At 39.6% G+C, this 19547-nt stretch overlaps 1 protein-coding gene across 6 annotated transcripts; it reads left to right on the plus strand.

Annotated features, from left to right (window-relative positions):
• Positions 1–3135: 3135 nt before the first annotated feature.
• LOC131397291 (zinc finger protein 615) lies at positions 3136–19327 on the plus strand. Of its 6 annotated transcripts, none has more exons than XM_058530085.1 (5): positions 3136–3219; positions 6537–6749; positions 9484–9610; positions 9891–9983; positions 15077–19326. In XM_058530085.1, exons 2-5 carry the CDS (start codon positions 6735–6737, stop codon positions 17032–17034), a joined length of 2193 nt encoding a protein of 730 aa, XP_058386068.1. In that variant the 5' UTR covers positions 3136–3219; positions 6537–6734; the 3' UTR covers positions 17035–19326. The 6 variants fall into 6 exon arrangements, with proteins under 6 accessions (XP_058386068.1, XP_058386069.1, XP_058386066.1 ...); XM_058530086.1 differs by having other exon boundaries at positions 3205–3249; XM_058530083.1 differs by lacking the exon at positions 3136–3219 and adding an exon at positions 3230–3249 and having other exon boundaries at positions 6284–6749.
• The last annotated feature ends 220 nt before the right edge of the window (positions 19328–19547 follow it).

The following is a 19547-nucleotide window of genomic DNA, read 5'->3' on the forward strand; positions in this document are numbered from 1 at the left end:
AAGAGATTTGTATTGTTACCTGGTTTCAACTGTTATAAATAAAGATGCTGTGAAATCTGCATACAGGGGTTGTGTAACATAAATTTGCATCTCTCTACAATAAATACTCAAGTGTGTGATTGTTGGGACATATGGGAAGTTGTGTTTAGCTTTATAAGAAACTACCCAACTTTCTTCCAGAGTGGCTATGCTATTTTACATTCTCCCCAGCAGTGTAAGAAATGTAGTTGTTCCACATCCTCTCCAGCACTCAGTATTTTCCGTATATTTCATTTTAGCTATTCTACTAGCAACATATGAGAGAATCAGTTGCTCTTTATCCTCACTTGGTGTTATCATTATATTTTACCTTAACCACTCTATTAGGTACATAGTATTATCTGATCTTGAGCTTAACTTGCATTTTCCTGATGTTCAATGATGTTGAACTAATGATGTTCAACACTTTATTATTATGGTTATTATCTTTGGACTTATTTATCTTATAACTGGAAGTTTATACCTTTTGAGCACCTTCACGCATTTTGCCCACCCCTACCCCCGTACCTCTGGCAACCACCAGTTTGTTCTCTGTGTCTATGAATTCAGGGTTTTTTTGGATTCCACATATAAGTGAGATCATATGCTATTTGTCTTTCTCTGTTTGACTTATTTCGCTTAGCATAATGCCCTCAAGGTCCATCCATGAGTCACAAAAGGCAGGATTTCCTATTTTTGTGGCTGAATAATATTCCAGTGTGTGTATATGTCTGTATACAAACCACATTTTCTTTATCCATTCATCCATTGATGGACACTTGGGTTGTTTCTATGTCCTAGCTATTGTAAATAATGCTGCAGTGCACATGGAGGTGCAGATATCTTTTCGAGATAGTGATTTTGTTTCCTTCAGATAAATACCCACAAGTGAAATTGCTGTATCATCTGGTAGTTCTATTTTTAATGTTTTGAGGAACCTTCATACTGTTTTCCATAGTGGCTGTACCAATTTACAATCTTCTTAATTCTTTTTATGTCTGCCTACTATTCATGAAGAGACATCCCATGTATTCAACAGATCACCTATTCATGTTCATATTGGTTATTAGTTACCTCTGACTGCATTACAAACCTACCTCCCTAAAACTTAAATGTCTAAAGACATTTATTAATTCTCTGTTGTGTGGGTTGAGGGTTGGATTGTCTGGTGTGGGCTGTCTCTACTGGGGCTGCATGGTCTGGATGTCTTTTTTCATATATCTGAGTCTCCACTGGAATGGATGGGGCCATTATTCCCACAGTCTCTCATCCTGCAGGAGGCTAGCCTGGGCTCTGTTATAATGTGTTAGAAGAGCTCCAAGAGAACTAGAACATACCTCAATGAGCAAGTCTATTTCTATCCTCTGTTTGTGTCATGCTTGCTATTGGACACCTTGTGCGGACTCACTGTGGAGGGATACTATCCAAAGATGTGAATACAAAGATGAAATAATAAGTTTATGTAACAATCACAAGATTATTTCTTATTTCCTTACAATTGTCAAAATGGATGCGCTATGTATCCCTGGTCATGTTTGTTCTCACAAAGATAATTTCTACTGAGTCAATTCTTAAAATTGATTGGTGGCTCAAAGAGAATGAGAAGTTTAAGTTGAGTAATTGCAGATTGTACTCCAAAAACATTTTACTAATTTATATACTCTAGACTCGATCCTGTCCCCCTAAAAAAGACTAAATATAATGTCTAATATTTATTAAGTGTAGTGTGCATTTTTTGAACTTAAAACTATATTAAGCATGATAATAACATCTCCATTCAAAACTGTATGTGGTGGGCACTATTATCTACTATGCAGATGAGAAAAATAAGACTTAGAGAAAAATAAGACTTAGAGAGGCTTAGCATAATAGAATGCCTTTATCCCACAGCCTCGCCACTCTTAATATTATTCATCATTCAATCTTAAGGGTTGAAAGTTTTTGTTTCATATTTACTTTGCATTTATGTGAATAGCAGTAAGACTGGCATTTAAAAAAATTGTTTATTTGCAATTTTAAAAAATGGCCCGTTTATTAATTATTTGGCTACTAAAAAATTTGGATTGTTTTTTTTCTTATTCCTTTTAAAATCTCTGTAATGCTGGTGGTGAGGATGCTGGGAAAGTGGATCTCTCCTATGTTGATGGTGGGAACGGAAAATGGTACATCGGAAAATAGTTTGGCGATTTCTCTTTCTCAATCTACATACCTATATCTATATCACACACACACACACACACACACACACACACACACACACGCATTTCCTTTCCTTCCAATATATATCACCGGTTCAGCTGGATCCATATTTATTCTTTACATTACTATGACTTTGTTGATGCTATTCGCAACTGACACACGTAGGATAACATCATTACTTCCCTTTTTTACACAAACTTTTATTCTTCTGGAAGTAGTCATATTTCCCTAATTTCTGGTCACTGGTCTTCAGAGGCCTGCCCTCCTCTTTGGATCCACAGGGTCTAAAGGGAAAGCTCCGCCTCCGTCACAGGTTCCGCCCTTCGCATCGGGTACTGACCTGTTTTGGCTTTTACTGGCCTTTAGTGGCCTCTTCCCCATGACTCGCCCCAAAACATAACTTTCGCGCCCTCCAGCCATTTTCGTTTCCTGGTCTATGGCCGCCATCCCTGTACCGTCAGAGCTTCTCCAAACCCTGTTCTCTGTTCAAAAGTCGCTTCGACCCGATTTCTGCGACAAACTCGGCCCTCGGATCCTCTATACGCCAGTTCGCCTTTTCCCAAGAGCGAGTTCTGTGCTGTACGGAGACCTCCACTTCCTGTAAGATGGGTGCGCCCACGGGAGAAAAATATCGTGGGTTAATGTCGCTGACATTTTAATTTTCCACTCAGCTCGCTGAAAGGGATTGACCCCGGGCTGTTTTTGTCTTGTGTAAGCTCGAGCTTTTGCACATATGTCCGTTTTCATGAAGGGTTGCGGTGCCAAGAAATGGGACCGGCTTCTTTGCCCCCGTACGGCCGAGATTCAAAGATGGCCGCCCCCAGGGGCGGTGGCGAGGGCGCGGCCATGTTACCTCTCAGGGAAAGTCTGAAATCCAGATGTTTCTTCTCTGTAGAGAAGCCTCAGACCCTCGTGGGCCACCGTACGGCAGTGATGAACGTAGCGGACCAAATTCAGCCAAGTAAGTTCAGCCTCCCGCCGGTCACGGGCGTGTGTGGACAGGTCGGTGGCCGGGTCTCTGCGTGGACGGTGGTGAGAGAGGGTCTGCAGGCGTTCACGGTGGATGATGCATGTGGAGTTCCAGCGGGAGGATAGCGTGCATGGGTGTTCTTTTGCAGGGAAGCGCCAAGGGGTGTGATTGGGATGCCTCTGGCCTCAGTCAGGAGGTGCTCCTGTGCTTAGTGGTTAAGGATCTCTAGAGATAACGACTTAGTCCCGCGGGCACATTTTGGGGTCTTTGCCGATTACTCTCTGTAGGGCTCAGTGATCGCGGACTGGAGGGTTGTGTTTGTCAATCAATGCTGTCAAAATTTTAGTGTATTTCAATGTTAGGCTTTTATATTACGTGCTTAATACTCATAATTCAGATAAATTGCGTAAATGGTACTATGATTTTTCTTCTTTCAGTTTATTTCGTGTAATAAACATTTACAAATTTTTAATATGTGAACCAGTGGTATTATAAGTGGATTCATATTAAGTGTTTGCACACATTTATATAGAGGTGAAATGTTTAAAATATTTAGGTATCATTTTTAGGAACATTTTATGATTATGCATTTACTCGTGGATTTGTTCCCCTACCTTTCAACTCCAGTTTAGACTATTTATTTTTATTGCAATTTTAAACGTCTTATTATTTTCTAACTCCCTTTTCCTTATAATTTTCTATCACATAAAAGAGCAATGAACTTTACATATTTGCTTATATTTGGTCACTTTATGAAATTCTTAATACTACAATGTCTTTCTCTCCACCTAACAGTTTGTGAAAATTTTCAAACCTACAGAAATAATGAAAGAATTTTAAAGTAACCACCCATATACCTACCACCTAGATTTTACAGTTACTAGATTTTACATGATACTAGACTAGCTCTACCAGTTATCTAACCCTCTCTCCATTCCTCTGTGATTGACTAGAGTTCTACTAATAGCTTCTACTTGTTTCTTTTGTTTACTTAAAGAACGGAAATCTAGGGCCGGCCCCGTGGCTTAGCGGTTAGGTGCGCGCTCCGCTGCTGGCGGCCCGGGTTCGGATCCCAGGCGGGCGCCGACGCACCGCTTCTCCGGCCACGGTGGGGCCGCGTCCCACATACAGCAGCTGGAAGGCTGTGCAACTATGACATACAACTATCTACTGGGGCTTTGGGGGAAAAAAATAAAGTAAATAAAAATTAAAAAAAAAAAAGAACGGAAATCTTTACAAATAATTTTGGCCTGATATAAAGTGGAATGAAATGAATCTGATTTTTCAATCCAGATTCTTCCCCTTGCTCATATTACAATTTATGTGACCTGCATCTGTTACCTCGTTAGCAAAAAGAGAAGTTAAAATCTCTTCCTCAGTGTTATTTTGCCTATTAAGTGAAGTAAAATTCCTAAAATAGTGAAATGTAATGGCAGGGACATCATACATCTGAGTAAAAAAGGCTGCTTATTTCTCCATATTTATGGGTTTGTGTTTTGTAAAATTTGTATCTATAACTCATTTTCTCTCTCCCTGCCTTCCTCGATGTTTCTCTCTCTCTTTTTTTAGTAATGAAAATTTTTAAAACCATGAATTTACACTAATGACCTAGCAAGAGCAACTTTATTTTAAATGTAGAATGCTGATACTTTTCTGGTTTAAAACTTAAGTGTACTTATATAAAATATAATGCAGAAAGTTAAAATGACCTGTCAAATATTTCCTTTTCAGAAATTCCTGGAAGTGGAGTTTGAGGTTAGCAGTGATTCTTTCATTGGCCGTTTTCAATCAAATGTTAAATTACTGCCATGAAATGTTCTCTTCTTTAACACTGACGCTTGACCTGTGTGTGCTTTACGATATTATAGGACTGTTCTACATAAACTTTGTAACCAGCCACCTGACTAAAGAGGTACACAGACGTATTAGGCAGATACTGATAATTTGCCTCTTCTTATATTCAAAAGTCGTCTTTGATTATTTTTCCAAACTGCGTTGCATTGGGTAATGTTTCCAGACCCAAATTCTCACAAGATGAGCGGGGCATCTTGCGTTGTAGTGTGCAAACAGCCTGAGACAATAGTCAAAGGATGGATCTCACTGTGTTGCCATAAAACTTTATTTACAAAAGCAGGTGGTCCAAGCCCTGGACGTTATGTTACTGACCCTTGATTTAGATGATTGTATGGCTTTTCTGCTCTAATTTGGAGTTGGGCAACTAGATCCCATGGACTAAATCTGGCCCTGTGACTGGTTTTGTTAATAAAGTTTTATTGGAACCTAGCCAGCCCTATTTGTTTTTGTTTTGTTTTTCTGATTTGGCTGCTTTTAAGCTACAGTGGTAGAGTTGAGCAATTGCTGCAGAAGCCATATGCACTACATTTTCCCTCTCTTAATATGGAAATTATGTATGTTTTAAGAAACTATTAGTTTTATTCCTGACATAGGGATTACAAATAACATACAACCTTTATTTGTCAAAGTATTATGGTAATTAGTACTTTTTTACTCTTCTCTATCTATACAGAGATCTTACGACACTTTTTCATTTACCCACCTCCTAACTTATATGCTATCATGGTAGCTCTTTCTGTTTTTAACCTCTCTATGTTTTTAAAACCTCCTGAGATATGATCATTATTTTTCATGTTGGTACTAATTTAGACCTAACCTCTTATTTACCAGTTTTGTTCCTCTCACTTCTTGCTCCTCTGATTACATTGGAGGGTCCTTTCCTTTTGCCTGAAGAACACTCGCATTTGCTGTAATACCAGTTTTCTGATGAAGAATTCTCTCTGGTTTTGCCTGAAAATGTCTTTATTTCAGTTTTATTCCTAAAGGACATTTTTGCTGAGTATCCTGTATAGGTTTATACTTACAGTACTCTACAGAGTATCAAGAAGTGGATGGTAATGAGAAATTAAATAAGGCAATGCTTATTATTTGCTTAGTGTCATGTTCCTCAAATTGAAGTGTATGCACCTTGAGATGTAAAAAGACTTTGGAAGAGGTACATGGACACACATGGTCTAAAAGAAAAATTGTGTCCATCCTAACTCTCTTGATGTCTTCTTTCCTAAAATTGATCTACCTGAGGATTCCCCTGCCACTGGGGCATCATGCTCTGTTGGTTCTCCTTCCACGTTCCCTTTCACAGTCATACGGAGAAACGTGTACTTCTCGCGTTCTGAATGTTATGTTTTATCGGCTCAGAGGTAAAATCTTCTGGAACACTTCAAAAAAAGGACAGGTAGATCTTTGAGGGCCTTGATTTAAGGTGAGTGCACAGCAACAGTGACAACAGCTGGGCCTAAAGAGAATGTGTCACTCAGAGTAATTTTCTCTTCAGCCCACAGGTGCTGGCTCCCCAGAAACAAGAGGGGTCAAAGGAAAGAAGGAGGAGGAGATTCCAAGACTTCGGTATCATCGTTTCTGGGGACGCCCTTGGCTGGAGACTGAGATTTTTTGTACAGAAATTTAGAGCTGATCCAGAAGAGCTGAAGACAGAGCCTCCCAGTTAGCAGCCATTTCCCAAAATCAGAAGAAAATGATCCAGGCCCAGGTGACTTTTGGTTTCTTTTGTTCTTTCCTTTATTCCTCAATGGAATGGTAGAGGCCTGTAAAAATCAGTGCAATTTGGAGGCTGGCCCAGTGGCGTAGCGGTTAAATTTGTGTGTTCCCCTTTGGCAGCCCAGGGTTCACCGGTGCAGACCTACTCACTGCTCATCAAGCCATGCTGAGGCAGCATCCCACATGAAAGAACTAGAAGGACCTACAACTAGGATGTACATCTAGGATATGTACTGGGGCTTTGGGGAGGAAATTGAAAAAGAGGAAGTTTGGCAACAGATATTATCTCAGGGCCAATCTTCCTCAAAAAAAAAAAATTAGTGCAATTAAATAGAAAAGTTTAAATTGAGACTAGCAAGATCTGGAGAAATCTGGGCAAAGTAGGATCATGAATATATTATTCATAGGATTCATATTACGTGATTCATGTTGAAATATAATATCTGATTGTGCAAAACCCTGTGGGTTACATTAGCTGTCAACGTACGTCAAATATCTGACAGCCATCGCAAGAGCATCTTGGTAACTTACATGATAGGCATTATTATGATCTGCTTCTACTCTCAACACTTGTGACACCAAATGTGTGGGTTTTTCCACACCAAACACCACTTCTCCAACTCTCCAGACACCAACTGAGTGTCTACAATTTGATTCAATTTGACACTAACTACGTGGAGTTGCTATCATACTCCACAAATTTAAGGGCTCAGTCCCATAAGACTGCCTTCATTTCAGATGCTAAGCATTGGGTGTCCAGAGTACCCATACTTCTGCCATGGCTACAAATCAGAGGTGCCCACAATCCCTTTTTCAGGTTTGATAGTTTACTATAATGGCTCACATAACTTGGGAAAACACGTTACTGGGCCGGCCCCGTGGCTTGGTGGTTAAGTGAGTGCGCTCCACTGCTGGCAACCCGGGTTCGGATCCCGGGGTCACACCGACGCGCTGCTTCTCCGGCCATGCTGAGGCCGCGTCCCACATACAGCAACTAGAAGGATGTGCAGCTATCACACACAACTATCTACTGGGGCTTTGGGGGGAAAAAATAAATAAATAAAATCTTTAAAAAAAAAAAAAAAAAACACGTTACTTACATTTACCAGTTTATTATTGTTATTATTGTTGTTATTGTTATTATATTATTATTTTTGCAGGGGAAGAGTCTCCCTAAGCTAATATCTATTGCCAGTCTTCCTCCTTTTTTTCTTCCTTTTCCCCCTACAAAGCCCCAGTACATAGTTGTGTATAGTGGTAAGTTCTTCTGCTTCTTCTATGTGAGCCACTGCCACACCATAGCTACTGACAGACAAGTGGTATGGTTCCACTCCTGGGAGCCCAACCTGGGCCACTGAAACAGAGTGCCCTGAACTTTAACCACTAGGCCATCAAGGCTGGCTCTTACCAGTTAGTTATAAAGGGTACAACTTGGGAGCAGCTAAATGGAAGAGATGCAGAGGGCAAGGAATGGGAGAAGGAGCAAGGACCTTCCATGCCCTCTCTAGGCAAGCCACCATTCCAGCACCTAGATGTGTTAACCAACCTGGAAGCTCTCCAAGCCCTGTAGCTTAGGGTTTTTTATGGAGGTTTCATTACATAGATGCAATTGATTTAAATTATCAGTCATTGTTGATTAACTCTACCTCCAGTCGCTCTCCCCTCCCTAGAGGGCTGGAGTGAGGCTGGAAGTTCCGACCCTCTAATCACAAGGTAGGTTCTCTAGCAACCAGCCGTCATCCTTAGTGTATCTAGGGGCCCACCCAGAGTGACCTCGTTAATAGAAACTCAGGGATGGTTGAAAGGGGCTTGTTATGCATAACACAAGATGCCCCTCTCACCCCTGTCACTTAGGAAATTCCAAGGGCTTTAGGAGCTCTTGTGCCAGCAACCGGGGATGAAGCACCACATACAGATTTCTTATTATATCACAATATCATAGGCGTCAACTGTTAGGAGAAAGCAGACTAGGTCTTCGAGGGATGTTAATATTTCATGGCACATAGGTCTGAAGTCCACATAGGTGTTTGATAGTTCTTCATAGAGGTGATGTAGTAGATGGTATCCTTTACTGTCTTTACTTCTCATAAATGTAGAAACATGTTTCCTACAGCTGTTTCTTCATTGTATCTAAGATGGTATTAACCCCACCTAATGAAATACACACATACATGTGCATTTGTCTATGGGTCCATAAATATATTCTTTAAAGAATAGTTTTGTTTACAAATTTGCTTAATCATCTAATAATTTTTATGCCTCATATATATTTTATAGTTTCTTTTATTTTGTTTAGTATATTAACCACTGATACTAGTATGTATTGTCTTGTGATTCTAGCATCTGGAGTCTCTTCATTACTGGTTTTGGTATTGGCTCAAATGCTCATGGTGAATTTAGGAATCTGTATTATTCATCTACTTATAAGTAGCTTATAGTTCACTATTGGCAAATAGATGCTCAAATTTATATAGATTGCAGATGTTCTTACATTAGCAAGAGGATTTAATGGTACATACTAAAGAAACTTTCACTTTTCAGCTTTGTTGAATGAATAGAAGACTGCACAATGACATTTTACTAGAATCCTTATTATATCACAGCATATTAAGAAAAAACCCCACCAATTTCCTCTATGGCGAACATAAGCAGAATAATTTCCTCTGCACTTTTTTCCATATCACCAAAAGAACATCACTGCATTAAACACGACCGTGTTGTGACAGGAATCCCTGACATTTGACGATGTGGCCGTGAAGTTCACCTGGGAGGAGTGGCAGCTCCTGGACCCGGATCAGAAGGACCTGTGCCAGGACGTGATGTTGGAGAATTACAGCAACCTGGTGTCACTGGGTGAGGACAGCTCCCCTGTGTCACTCAGAGGGTGTCCCTCCAGTGGCCTTTCTTTGTCAGCTACTTAACTCTTCAGAATCACTGCACTACTCTGAAATGGTAGATTCTCAGATCCTTCTCTTGACACAGACAGGAGGGTGTAATCTCCCCTTTCCTGAGAGAAAAGCCTTGATGTTACAGATATGAAATCTGATTATTCCCTAAAATGTAACGTTATCCCTTCTTGACATATCCCATCCAATTCAATATATCTAAGTCTTCTATCATTTTTCACGAGCAGGGTATCAAGCCTGCAAACCAGATGCGCTCTCCAAGTTGGAACGAGGAGAACTGTGGACAGTAGAAGATGAAATCCACGGTCAAACCCATCCAGGTGAGTGGATGAGAACCAGCAAGATGGGCAGCTGTGGAAGCCATATTCTAATCAGTCAGAGAAGGTGTCAGAGCTGTGACAGTGTGTGAGGAAATGTAAACAGCCCCTCCATGTATTTCTTTTCCCATAGGAGAACTCTTTTTCTTTGTAGAAATTTAGAGGAAAATATACCCCTTGTTCCTCTTCTGAGATCTGACCCCTGTTTATTTTATATACATCTTGTTTTTGTTTTCATAACTATCTTCTTCCTAGGATTTGTAAATCTTCCTCTTTTTTTTTTTATGAGGAAGATTAGCCCTGAGTTAACACCTGTTGCCAATCCTCCTCTTTTTGTTGGGGAAGATTGGCCCTGGGCTAACATCTGTGCCCATCTTCCTCTACTTTATGTGGGATGCCTGCCACAGCATGGCTTGATGTGCGGTGTGTAGGTCCACGACGGGGATCCGAACCTGTGAACCCCGGGCCACCAGAAGCAGAGCGCACAAACTTAACTGCTACACCACCAGGCCGACCTAAACATTCCTCTTCTTTGTCCCCTGTCACAGTGTCTCTACCTCTCTTGCTGTGAAATTCCACTTTCCAGGCCTCTCTGGAAAGAGAACTTTGAATTCGTCACTTTTTTCTTCCTACTATACCTTCTTCCTGCCCTGTTAGGAAATAATGATTTCTCTCCTTAGTGTCCAACCCCACCTTGGATGCTGTGTCCCCGTGATAAGCTGGTTTTCACTGTGCATTCATGTGAAACTCATTGGTCCCCCCTTTCCCTGCCCCAGGTTCTCCATACTTTTCATTTTCTTCTCGGTTCTCATAACTCTTAAAAGTTGCCTCCATTCTCGTGAGTTAACGTCTTTCTATTCCCTGAAAGAAATTCCCAAATTGACTTCTCCCTTAATATTGTCTAATGTACATTTTATTTCTATGTATTTTACTCTTCTTCATGGCAACTGGCCTATGGCTTCCCATTTTGTGAGAACAAGAATCATCTTCCCTCCATCCTTTTTGAAATTTAGATTCTCTTTATGCACTACACGTTTTCAATTCTAGCCATCCTGACATTACCTTGAATGTTTCCTACATACATCTCTTCTTAAAGGTTTCTACAGTTTCTTTTGATTAACTAGAAAAGATCTTATTAATGTGCTGTGCGTTAAAACTAGGTCATAATTTCCGTCTGCTTCAAATTACATCCTGCATAGTTCTGCTAATTCAGATTTTCCTTTAGTTCTTAGATGTTGTCACTGCATTTATTTTAACGCTATTGTTTTTACATCATATTTTTTATTGGTTTTATTTAGATTTAATTCACAACCATACAATGTATCTGTTAAAGTGTATAATTCATTGGTTTTTTAGTATATTCACATAGTTGTGCAAGCATACCACAATCAATTTTGGAACATTTTATATGTATATATCCTCATAGTAGCCTTTTTTACTATATTTTTATAGTAAGTTTTGAAATTGGAAAGTGTGAATCCTCCAACTTTGTTCTTCTCTTTCAAGACTATTTTGAACTATTCTGGACCCTTTAAATTTCCATTTGAATTTTAGAATCATCTTGTGAATTTATGCATAAAAGATGGCTAGGATTTTGATAGGGATTACATTGACTCTGTATATCAATTTGGGGAGTAATTCCATCCTAACCATATTAAACATTCTGATCCATGATCATTGGATGTTTTTCTATCTAATTAGGTCTTTAATTTCTTCCAACAATATTTTGTAACTTTCAGAATATAAGTTTTGCACTTCATTTTTAAAATTTATTCCTAAGTATTGTATTCTTTTCTCTTAGGTCGTAAATGGAATTGTTTTCTTGATTGCGTTTTTAGACTATTCATTGCTAGAATATAGAAATACAAGTGATTACTTTTCCATCATGTTCTCATGACACTGTGTCCTAGTTAATTATGTTTCCTGCCATATGAGATTGCAGTTTCTCTGTCAGTGATCTCCATGATACATCATCTTAATTATAAAGAGTCTCTACCCTCTTCCTGAACACTCTTTAATGTGTTCCATACATATGATTGCTTCCTGCAATTGATGTGATTGCTTCATTCCTTTAAAACTTGCATTTTGATAGCCTAATAGCCTAATATTTTTGAAGATAACAGCAGTACAAAAAAGAAAGAAAAAATATACCTTGTCCCTACTCTTCACATTGCTTTCATTCTCAGTGGAAGTACTATATAATCAGTAATAAATGTATATAAATAACATGTCTTAGGGCAAAAATTGCTGTAAGGAAAATTAAATCAGTGACTGGAACAGTGGGTGTTGAGTCCTAGATCGGTGCTTTTAGGAATGGGAATGGCTCTTTGATAAGGTGCCTTCGAGCACATAGATGAGGGATGTGAGGAAGCTCCATGGAATTCTCCAAATGTGGGACAATGGGAAGTTCAAACACCTGAATCTGTAATGTTTTTGCGGAGCTTCTAGGAAGCTTGTGAGGACAGAGTGTAATGAGCGAGAGGGAACCTGACTGGAGATGAGGACAGTGGGGTAGTATCTGGAGGTTCTGGTACATAGGTCACATGTTGCTTATTAAGGGCATTTAAGACCTTGATTTCATTCCAGATGAGCTGAGAAACCAGTAGAGAGTTTTGAGTAGAGGAGTGGCATTATATAACTAATTTTCAATGCATCACTTTGCCTATTGTATAGAAGGTAGACATTATCAGTGAGGGGAGTGTACTTCTTTTGGGTTTCCGGACCCAGTTCCAACATGTGTGTGTGGAGGCGTCCCCACACCAACAAGCACCTTCGTTAACATAAACTAGAAATTCCAAGGGTTTTGGAAGCTGTGAGCCAGGATCTATGGATGAAGACCACATACGTATGAGAAATATATTTTGGTCATCTGAATGACCAAATATACATTTCTTATAAATCACAATATCACAGTACTGTTATGGTTACAATTTGTGACAGTAAAATGATACAGATTAAAATCATCAAAGATAAAAGGTGCATAGGAAAGAATCCAGGAGAAAGTAGACACAAAACTTTCAGTTTTCCTCCACTGGTAGTCACATGAACAGTGCTGAATTTTCCCAGCAACAACGTTGACAACACATGTGAAGCATTGCCAACCAGAGAAGCTCACCCCAGCCTGGTGCTTCTAGCCCCTCAGAGTCAAAATGTTACAATGTTGTCCAAAGCCCCAGGCATACAAAAACAGGCATCCGTCATAAATCACATCATTAGCATAAACCATCTGGTATCACCTAAGACATTAGGCCTAAAAAGACACTCATCAGGCAGAATATTCCAGGGACTCAGAGGTTATCTTCCAGTAATCCAGTCAGGACCAGTCCTTTCTTTGGAATGTGCGGGGATGCAGTAACCCAAGCCCACTGAGTTAAAACTTGACTGCATATCATCCTTCTCTCTATGTAGGAACATAGGAGAGTATGTTCCAATTAGACTACTGGTTGGAGTTTTGATTACAGAAGATTTTGTCTAAATTTGAGATTAGTGCTTTGGGAGAGTTAGGTTAATGGTGGTCTGCAGAATGAAGAAGAATGTCAAGTTTTTGGAATATGATAACCCTCAATAGTCTGTCACATTTATCTTGAAATCAGATGCTGAGGATTCACATTCTTACTCGTCATTGTGTTTATTCTCTACACCTGGGTCTGAGGTGTGTGCCTGATCACAATACTCAATGATTGGTTTTCTCCCATGGGCTTATTGAATTCCAAAACTCCACATGTTGGAATGACTAAAGCTTTGGCCCTGTGCCTTCACCTTTTCTTCTACATGTATCCACACACAGTCTCATCCAGTACTTTTTCTTTGAATAATTAGTATATGTTGATGATCTCCACATTGCTATTTTCAGATAAGACCTTTTTTAAGATATATATATATTCAGCCAGTTTCATGTTTGCACTTAGATATGTAATAATCATCTTAAACTTTATGTTTCACAGTGAACACTAGATTTTCCCCTCATTCTGGACTTCAGTAATATTCCTCATTTTATTAAGAGGCATTCCACCCACCCAGTGGCTCAAGTCACATAATTCCTGGAGTAATCCTTGAGGCCTCTTTCATTAACCTCTTCCCACTTCTCCCATTGAGCCCATCAGTGAACCTTGTCTTTCCTTTAGATATATCCTGATTTCCTCCTCCTCTTATGTCTCCACTGCTCCTTTAACCATGTTTCACAGACTGCAATTGCCTTCTTTATTCTTTTGCTTCAGTTATCTATACCTAGAACTAAACCTGGGTTTCCTACACATGTAATTGAATTCTGACACTATCTACCTAGAAATAATGTCAGATCCTACAAATTAAGTGTTCGACCACAAGACTGCCCACGCTTCAGATGTCAGTCACAAGTCCACATTGTTACCCGTGCTTCTGACCAAGTGGCTATAAATCAGAAGTTCCAACACCCCTTCTTTGGGTTCAGTTAATTTGCTAGAGTGGCTCACAGAACTCAGAGAAACATTTACTTATGTTTACCAGTTTATTATAAAGAATATTATAAAGAATACAGATGAATAATCAGATGAAGAGGTACATAGGGCAAGGTCTGAAGGATTCCTGAATGCAGGAGCTTCTGTCTCCATCAAACTGAGCTGCACCACCCTCCTGGCACGTGGATGTGTTCACCAACCCAGAAGCTGAGCAAATCTTGTTGTTGTAAGAGTTTTTATAGAGCTTTAATCTCTAGGGCCTCCCCTTCTTTCCCAGAGGTTAGTGGTTGAGGCTGATGTTCTAATCTTCCAATCACTTGGTCTTTCTGGTGACTGGACCCCTCCTGAGGCTATGAAGGAACTCTATGCTAAGTCACCTCATTAGTATAAACTCAAGTGTGATTGAAAGGCCTTGCTATGAATAACAAAAGATATTCCTATCACTTAGGAAATTACAAGGGTTGTAGGAGCTCTGTGCCAAGAACTGGATGAATGAAATATATTCATTCTTGGATGAAGAACAAATATATTTCTTATTATACCACATATAGGATTGCCACCAAATAGTTACTTCACATGAAGACATTTTTTGAAATAGTTTTATTCCATACTAAGATTATGAGAGATTACAGAATGACTAATTGTTCTCTTCTTTCCTAGAAATCAGGAAAGTTGGTCCTCTGCAGCATCAGTTTCAAAATCAAAGCAGTCGGAAGAGTATGAAACAATGCTGTGAACATAATATGTTTGCAGATATTGTTGATGAGAGCAAAAGTCATTTCCTGTTAAAGCAAAATTGTGATATGCTTGACTCATGTGAAAAACCTTTAAAATCAAATTTAAGTTTCGAAAACCAGAACAGAAGCTGTAACTTACAGAACTCTGCTGAGTTTAATGGAGATAAGAAGTCACTTCTCTATGCTAACCATGAACAATTTTATACTGAATTTAAATTCCCTGTAAGTGCAAAACCCATCAACAATAAGTCCCAGGTCATTAAGCAACAGAGAACTCACAACATAGAGAAAGCCCATGTATGCAGTGACTGTGGGAAAGCCTTCATCAAAATGTCTCAGCTCATTGATCATCAGAGAGTTCATACTAGAGAGAAACCTCATGGGTGCTGTATGTGTGGGAAAGCCTTCTCCAGAAAGTCCAGGCTCACTGAACATCAGCGAATTCACGCAGGACTGAAACATTATGAATGCACCGAATGTGACAAAACCTTCCTCAAGAAATCACAGTTTAATATACATCAGAAAACTCACATGGGAGAGAAACCTTATGCATGTAGTGAATGTGGGAAAGCGTTCATCAAAAAGTGTCGGCTCATTTATCATCAGCGAACTCATACAGGAGAGAAACCGCATGGATGCAGTCTATGTGGGAAAGCCTTCTCTACAAAGTTTAGTCTGACTACACATCAGAAAACTCATACAGGAGAGAAACCTTATACATGCAGTGAATGTGGAAAAGGCTTCATTGAGAAGAGGCGTCTTATTGCACATCATCGAACTCACACTGGTGAGAAACCCTTTATTTGTAATGAATGTGGGAAAGGTTTCACGTTGAAGAACAGTCTTATCACACATCAGCAAACTCATATAGAAGAGAAATTGTATACTTGCAGTGAATGTGGAAAAGGCTTTTCAATGAAGCACTGTCTCATTGTACATCAGCGAACTCATACTGGAGAGAAACCCTATATGTGCAATGAATGTGGAAAAGGCTTCACCTTGAAGAGCCCTCTCACCAGACATCAGCGAACACATACAGGAGAGAAACCCTATGTATGTAGTGTATGTGGAAAAGGCTTCACCATGAAGAGTGATCTCATTGTGCATCAGCGAACACATACTGCAGAGAAACCATATATATGCAATGACTGTGGGAAAGGCTTCACGGTAAAGAGCCGCCTGATTGTCCATCAACGAACTCATACAGGAGAGAAACCTTATGTCTGTAGTGAATGTGGGAAAGGCTTTCCAGCAAAGATTCGGCTGATTGGACATCAAAGAACTCATACGGGAGAGAAACCCTATATATGCAGTGAATGTGGAAAAGGCTTCACAGAGAAGAGCCATCTCAATGTACATCGGCGCACCCATACAGGAGAGAAACCCTATATATGCAATGAATGTGGCAAAGGGTTAACTGGGAAAAGCATGCTAATTGCACATCTGCGAACTCATACTGGGGAGAAACCATATATATGCAATGAGTGTGGAAAGGGCTTCACCATGAAGAGTACTCTAGGTATACATCAGCAAACTCATACTGGAGAGAAACCATACAAATGCAATGAATGTGGTAAAGCCTTTAGGAAGAAGACATGCCTCATACAACATCAGAGATTTCAGACAGGAAAGACTTCCTTTGCATGTACTGAATGTGGGAAATTCTCTTTGCGCAAAAACGATCTCATTACCCATCAGAGAATTCACACAGGAGAGAAACCATATGAATGCAGTGACTGTGGGAAAGCCTTCACTACAAAGTCAGGGCTCAATGTTCATCAGAGAAAACATACAGGAGAGAGGCCCTATGGATGCAGTGATTGTGGGAAAGCTTTTGCCCACTCGTCAATCCTTGTTAAACATAAGAGAATTCACAGGTAGTCACTTTGGGAAAGCCTGTTGCCAGTTGTAGGCCCTCAAGATAATAGTATGCAATCAAGAATAACTTAATGCAAAGAATGTGTTGGTGTGTTTAGTGAACAGTTACCTCATGTTTTATGTTGAAAAAAATTACAAAACAACTCAATCAACCTTGATGAAGATATTTTAGAACATATGTCTAAAAAGTGTATACTGAGATAAATCCTATGAATGTGATGGACTAGGAAAGCCTTCAGTGGGGCAGTAGACTCTATCATATGTTATCATAGATCATGAGTGAATGAGTATTTCTAACTGGTAGAGATATAATTGTGGGAAAGCCTTTACCCAGAAGTAACACCTCAATAAATGTCAGTTCGCACTAGAGAAATACTTTCCTTTGGCAATGAATATGGCAGGGTTTACAGTAATATATGTTGCCTCATCATTTGCCAGGAAATCCATACGGAAATAACTTATGAACACATTCAATGTAGTGGACTTTAGCAAAATATCAGACAACTTCATGGAGGAAAGATGTCTTGGGGAAATGATGAATGAGAACAGTCTGTCACAAGTCTAAACAGATAACACACCTCACAAGCATTCGGGGACAGGATACCTTCAACCATATTTCTAGTTGCCTTGTCATTGATTTTATAAATTTTAAATAGTGGCAGTTACTCTCATCATGGATTAAATTTTAATATATACAATGCAGGAGTGTTCTATGCCTGTTTCCTTATATTAACTTTTGGATTTCTTTGGTTCCAAGTTTAAGTGTCAGAATACTTAAAGTACTTCAAAATGACACAATATATTCATTGCAGAAGTATAACTCCACACATTTGGATGTGTTTAACCAAATTTATAAGCAGCATAGCATTAAGTGGCTTATAAAATTAAAATAAATATGATGTTTTGATAACTTTAAATTTTGAAATATGTTTAGAATCACAAAAACTGAAATATTCCAGAGATTCCTAAATGCCCTTCAGCCAGCTACTCCCAAAGGTAAAACCTTATGTAACCATAGTTCATTATCAAATAGAGGAAAGTGAAATTATTGAAATGCTGTTAACTACAGGATTTATTTGGATCGTACCAGTTTTTTTCTTTTTTTTTTATAGATTTTATTTTATTAATATTTTTCACCCCCAAAGCCCCAGTAGATAGTTGTATGTCATAGCTGCACATCCTTCTAGTTGCTGTATGTGGGATGCGGCCTCAGCATGGCTGGAGAAGCGGTGCATCGGTGTGCGCCCAGGATCCAAACCCGGGCTGCCAATAGCGGAGCGTGCACACTTAACCGCTAAGCCACGGGGCCGGCCCCTGGATCGTACCAGTTTTAACATGTGCTCATTTTTATTTGGTTTTTATATATAGTATTAGGAAACTAGCACATATGTAGGTTCATGTAACCAACACCACAGTAAAAATTCAGAATGTTTTGTCAACACAAACTCCCTCATGCTACCCCTTCATAGTCACATCCTTTCCCTGACCCTAACCCTTGGCATCATAGATCTCTATGTATCTATAATTTTGTCATTTATAGAATATTAGAAAAATGGAATCATTTAGCATGTATTCTTTTGAGATTGGCTATATGACCTTGTGAGATCAGTAGAAAATATATATATTGGTCTATGCCCCTGGTTCCTGGCACAGAGCTCCTGAAACCCTTGTAATTTCCTAAGTGATAAGAGCACTAGGAGCATCTTTTGTTCTATGGAGGTGACTGTTGGTGGTCTCCTGGATGGGGGCTGGTCACTGGAAAGCCCAAGCCATGATTAAAAGTTTGGAATTTTCAGCCCCACTCTCCATCCTCCAGAGAGGGAAGAGGGGCTGGAAATGGAGTTAATAATTGATCATTCCTGTGTGAGGGTACTTCCATAAAAGCCCAATAGTACAGGGTTCGGAGAGCTTCCAAGTGGATGAACATATCCAAGTACAGGGAGAGTAACACACCCCAACTCCATGGGGACAGGCCCCTATGCTTGGGACCCTCCCAGACCTCACCCTATGTATTTCTTCATCTGGCTGTTCATCTGTATCCTTTATCCTTTAATAAACTGGTAAATATAAGTAAGTGTTTCCCTGAGTTCTGTGACCGGCTCTAGCAAATTAATTGAACCCAAAGAGGGAGTTATGGGAACCTATTTGTAGCCATGTTGGACAGAAGTTGTAGGTAGCCTGGGGACCTACTACTTGCAATTGGCATCTGAAGTGGAGTGGGAGTAGTTTGTGGGACTGAGCCCTGAACCTGTGGGATCTGACTCTATCTCCAGATAGATAGTGTTGAAATTGAGTTAAATTGTAGGACACCCAGCTGGTGTCTGGAGAATTGCTTGGTGTGGGGAACCCCCCCCCACCAGACATTTGGTGATCAGAAGTGTCAGAAGTGTTGTGAGTGTGGCAGTAGTGTGAAAGTAAAGGAGAAATAAAAGGAGGAAGACTGAACGATAGGTTTTTCCAATACAGACCTCAAGTAAATTCAACATGTTGACACATAATCAATAATCATTCTATAG

Source organism: Diceros bicornis, chromosome 34 (genome assembly GCF_020826845.1).
Source record: "Diceros bicornis minor isolate mBicDic1 chromosome 34, mDicBic1.mat.cur, whole genome shotgun sequence".
Lineage (NCBI taxonomy): Eukaryota > Metazoa > Chordata > Mammalia > Perissodactyla > Rhinocerotidae > Diceros > Diceros bicornis.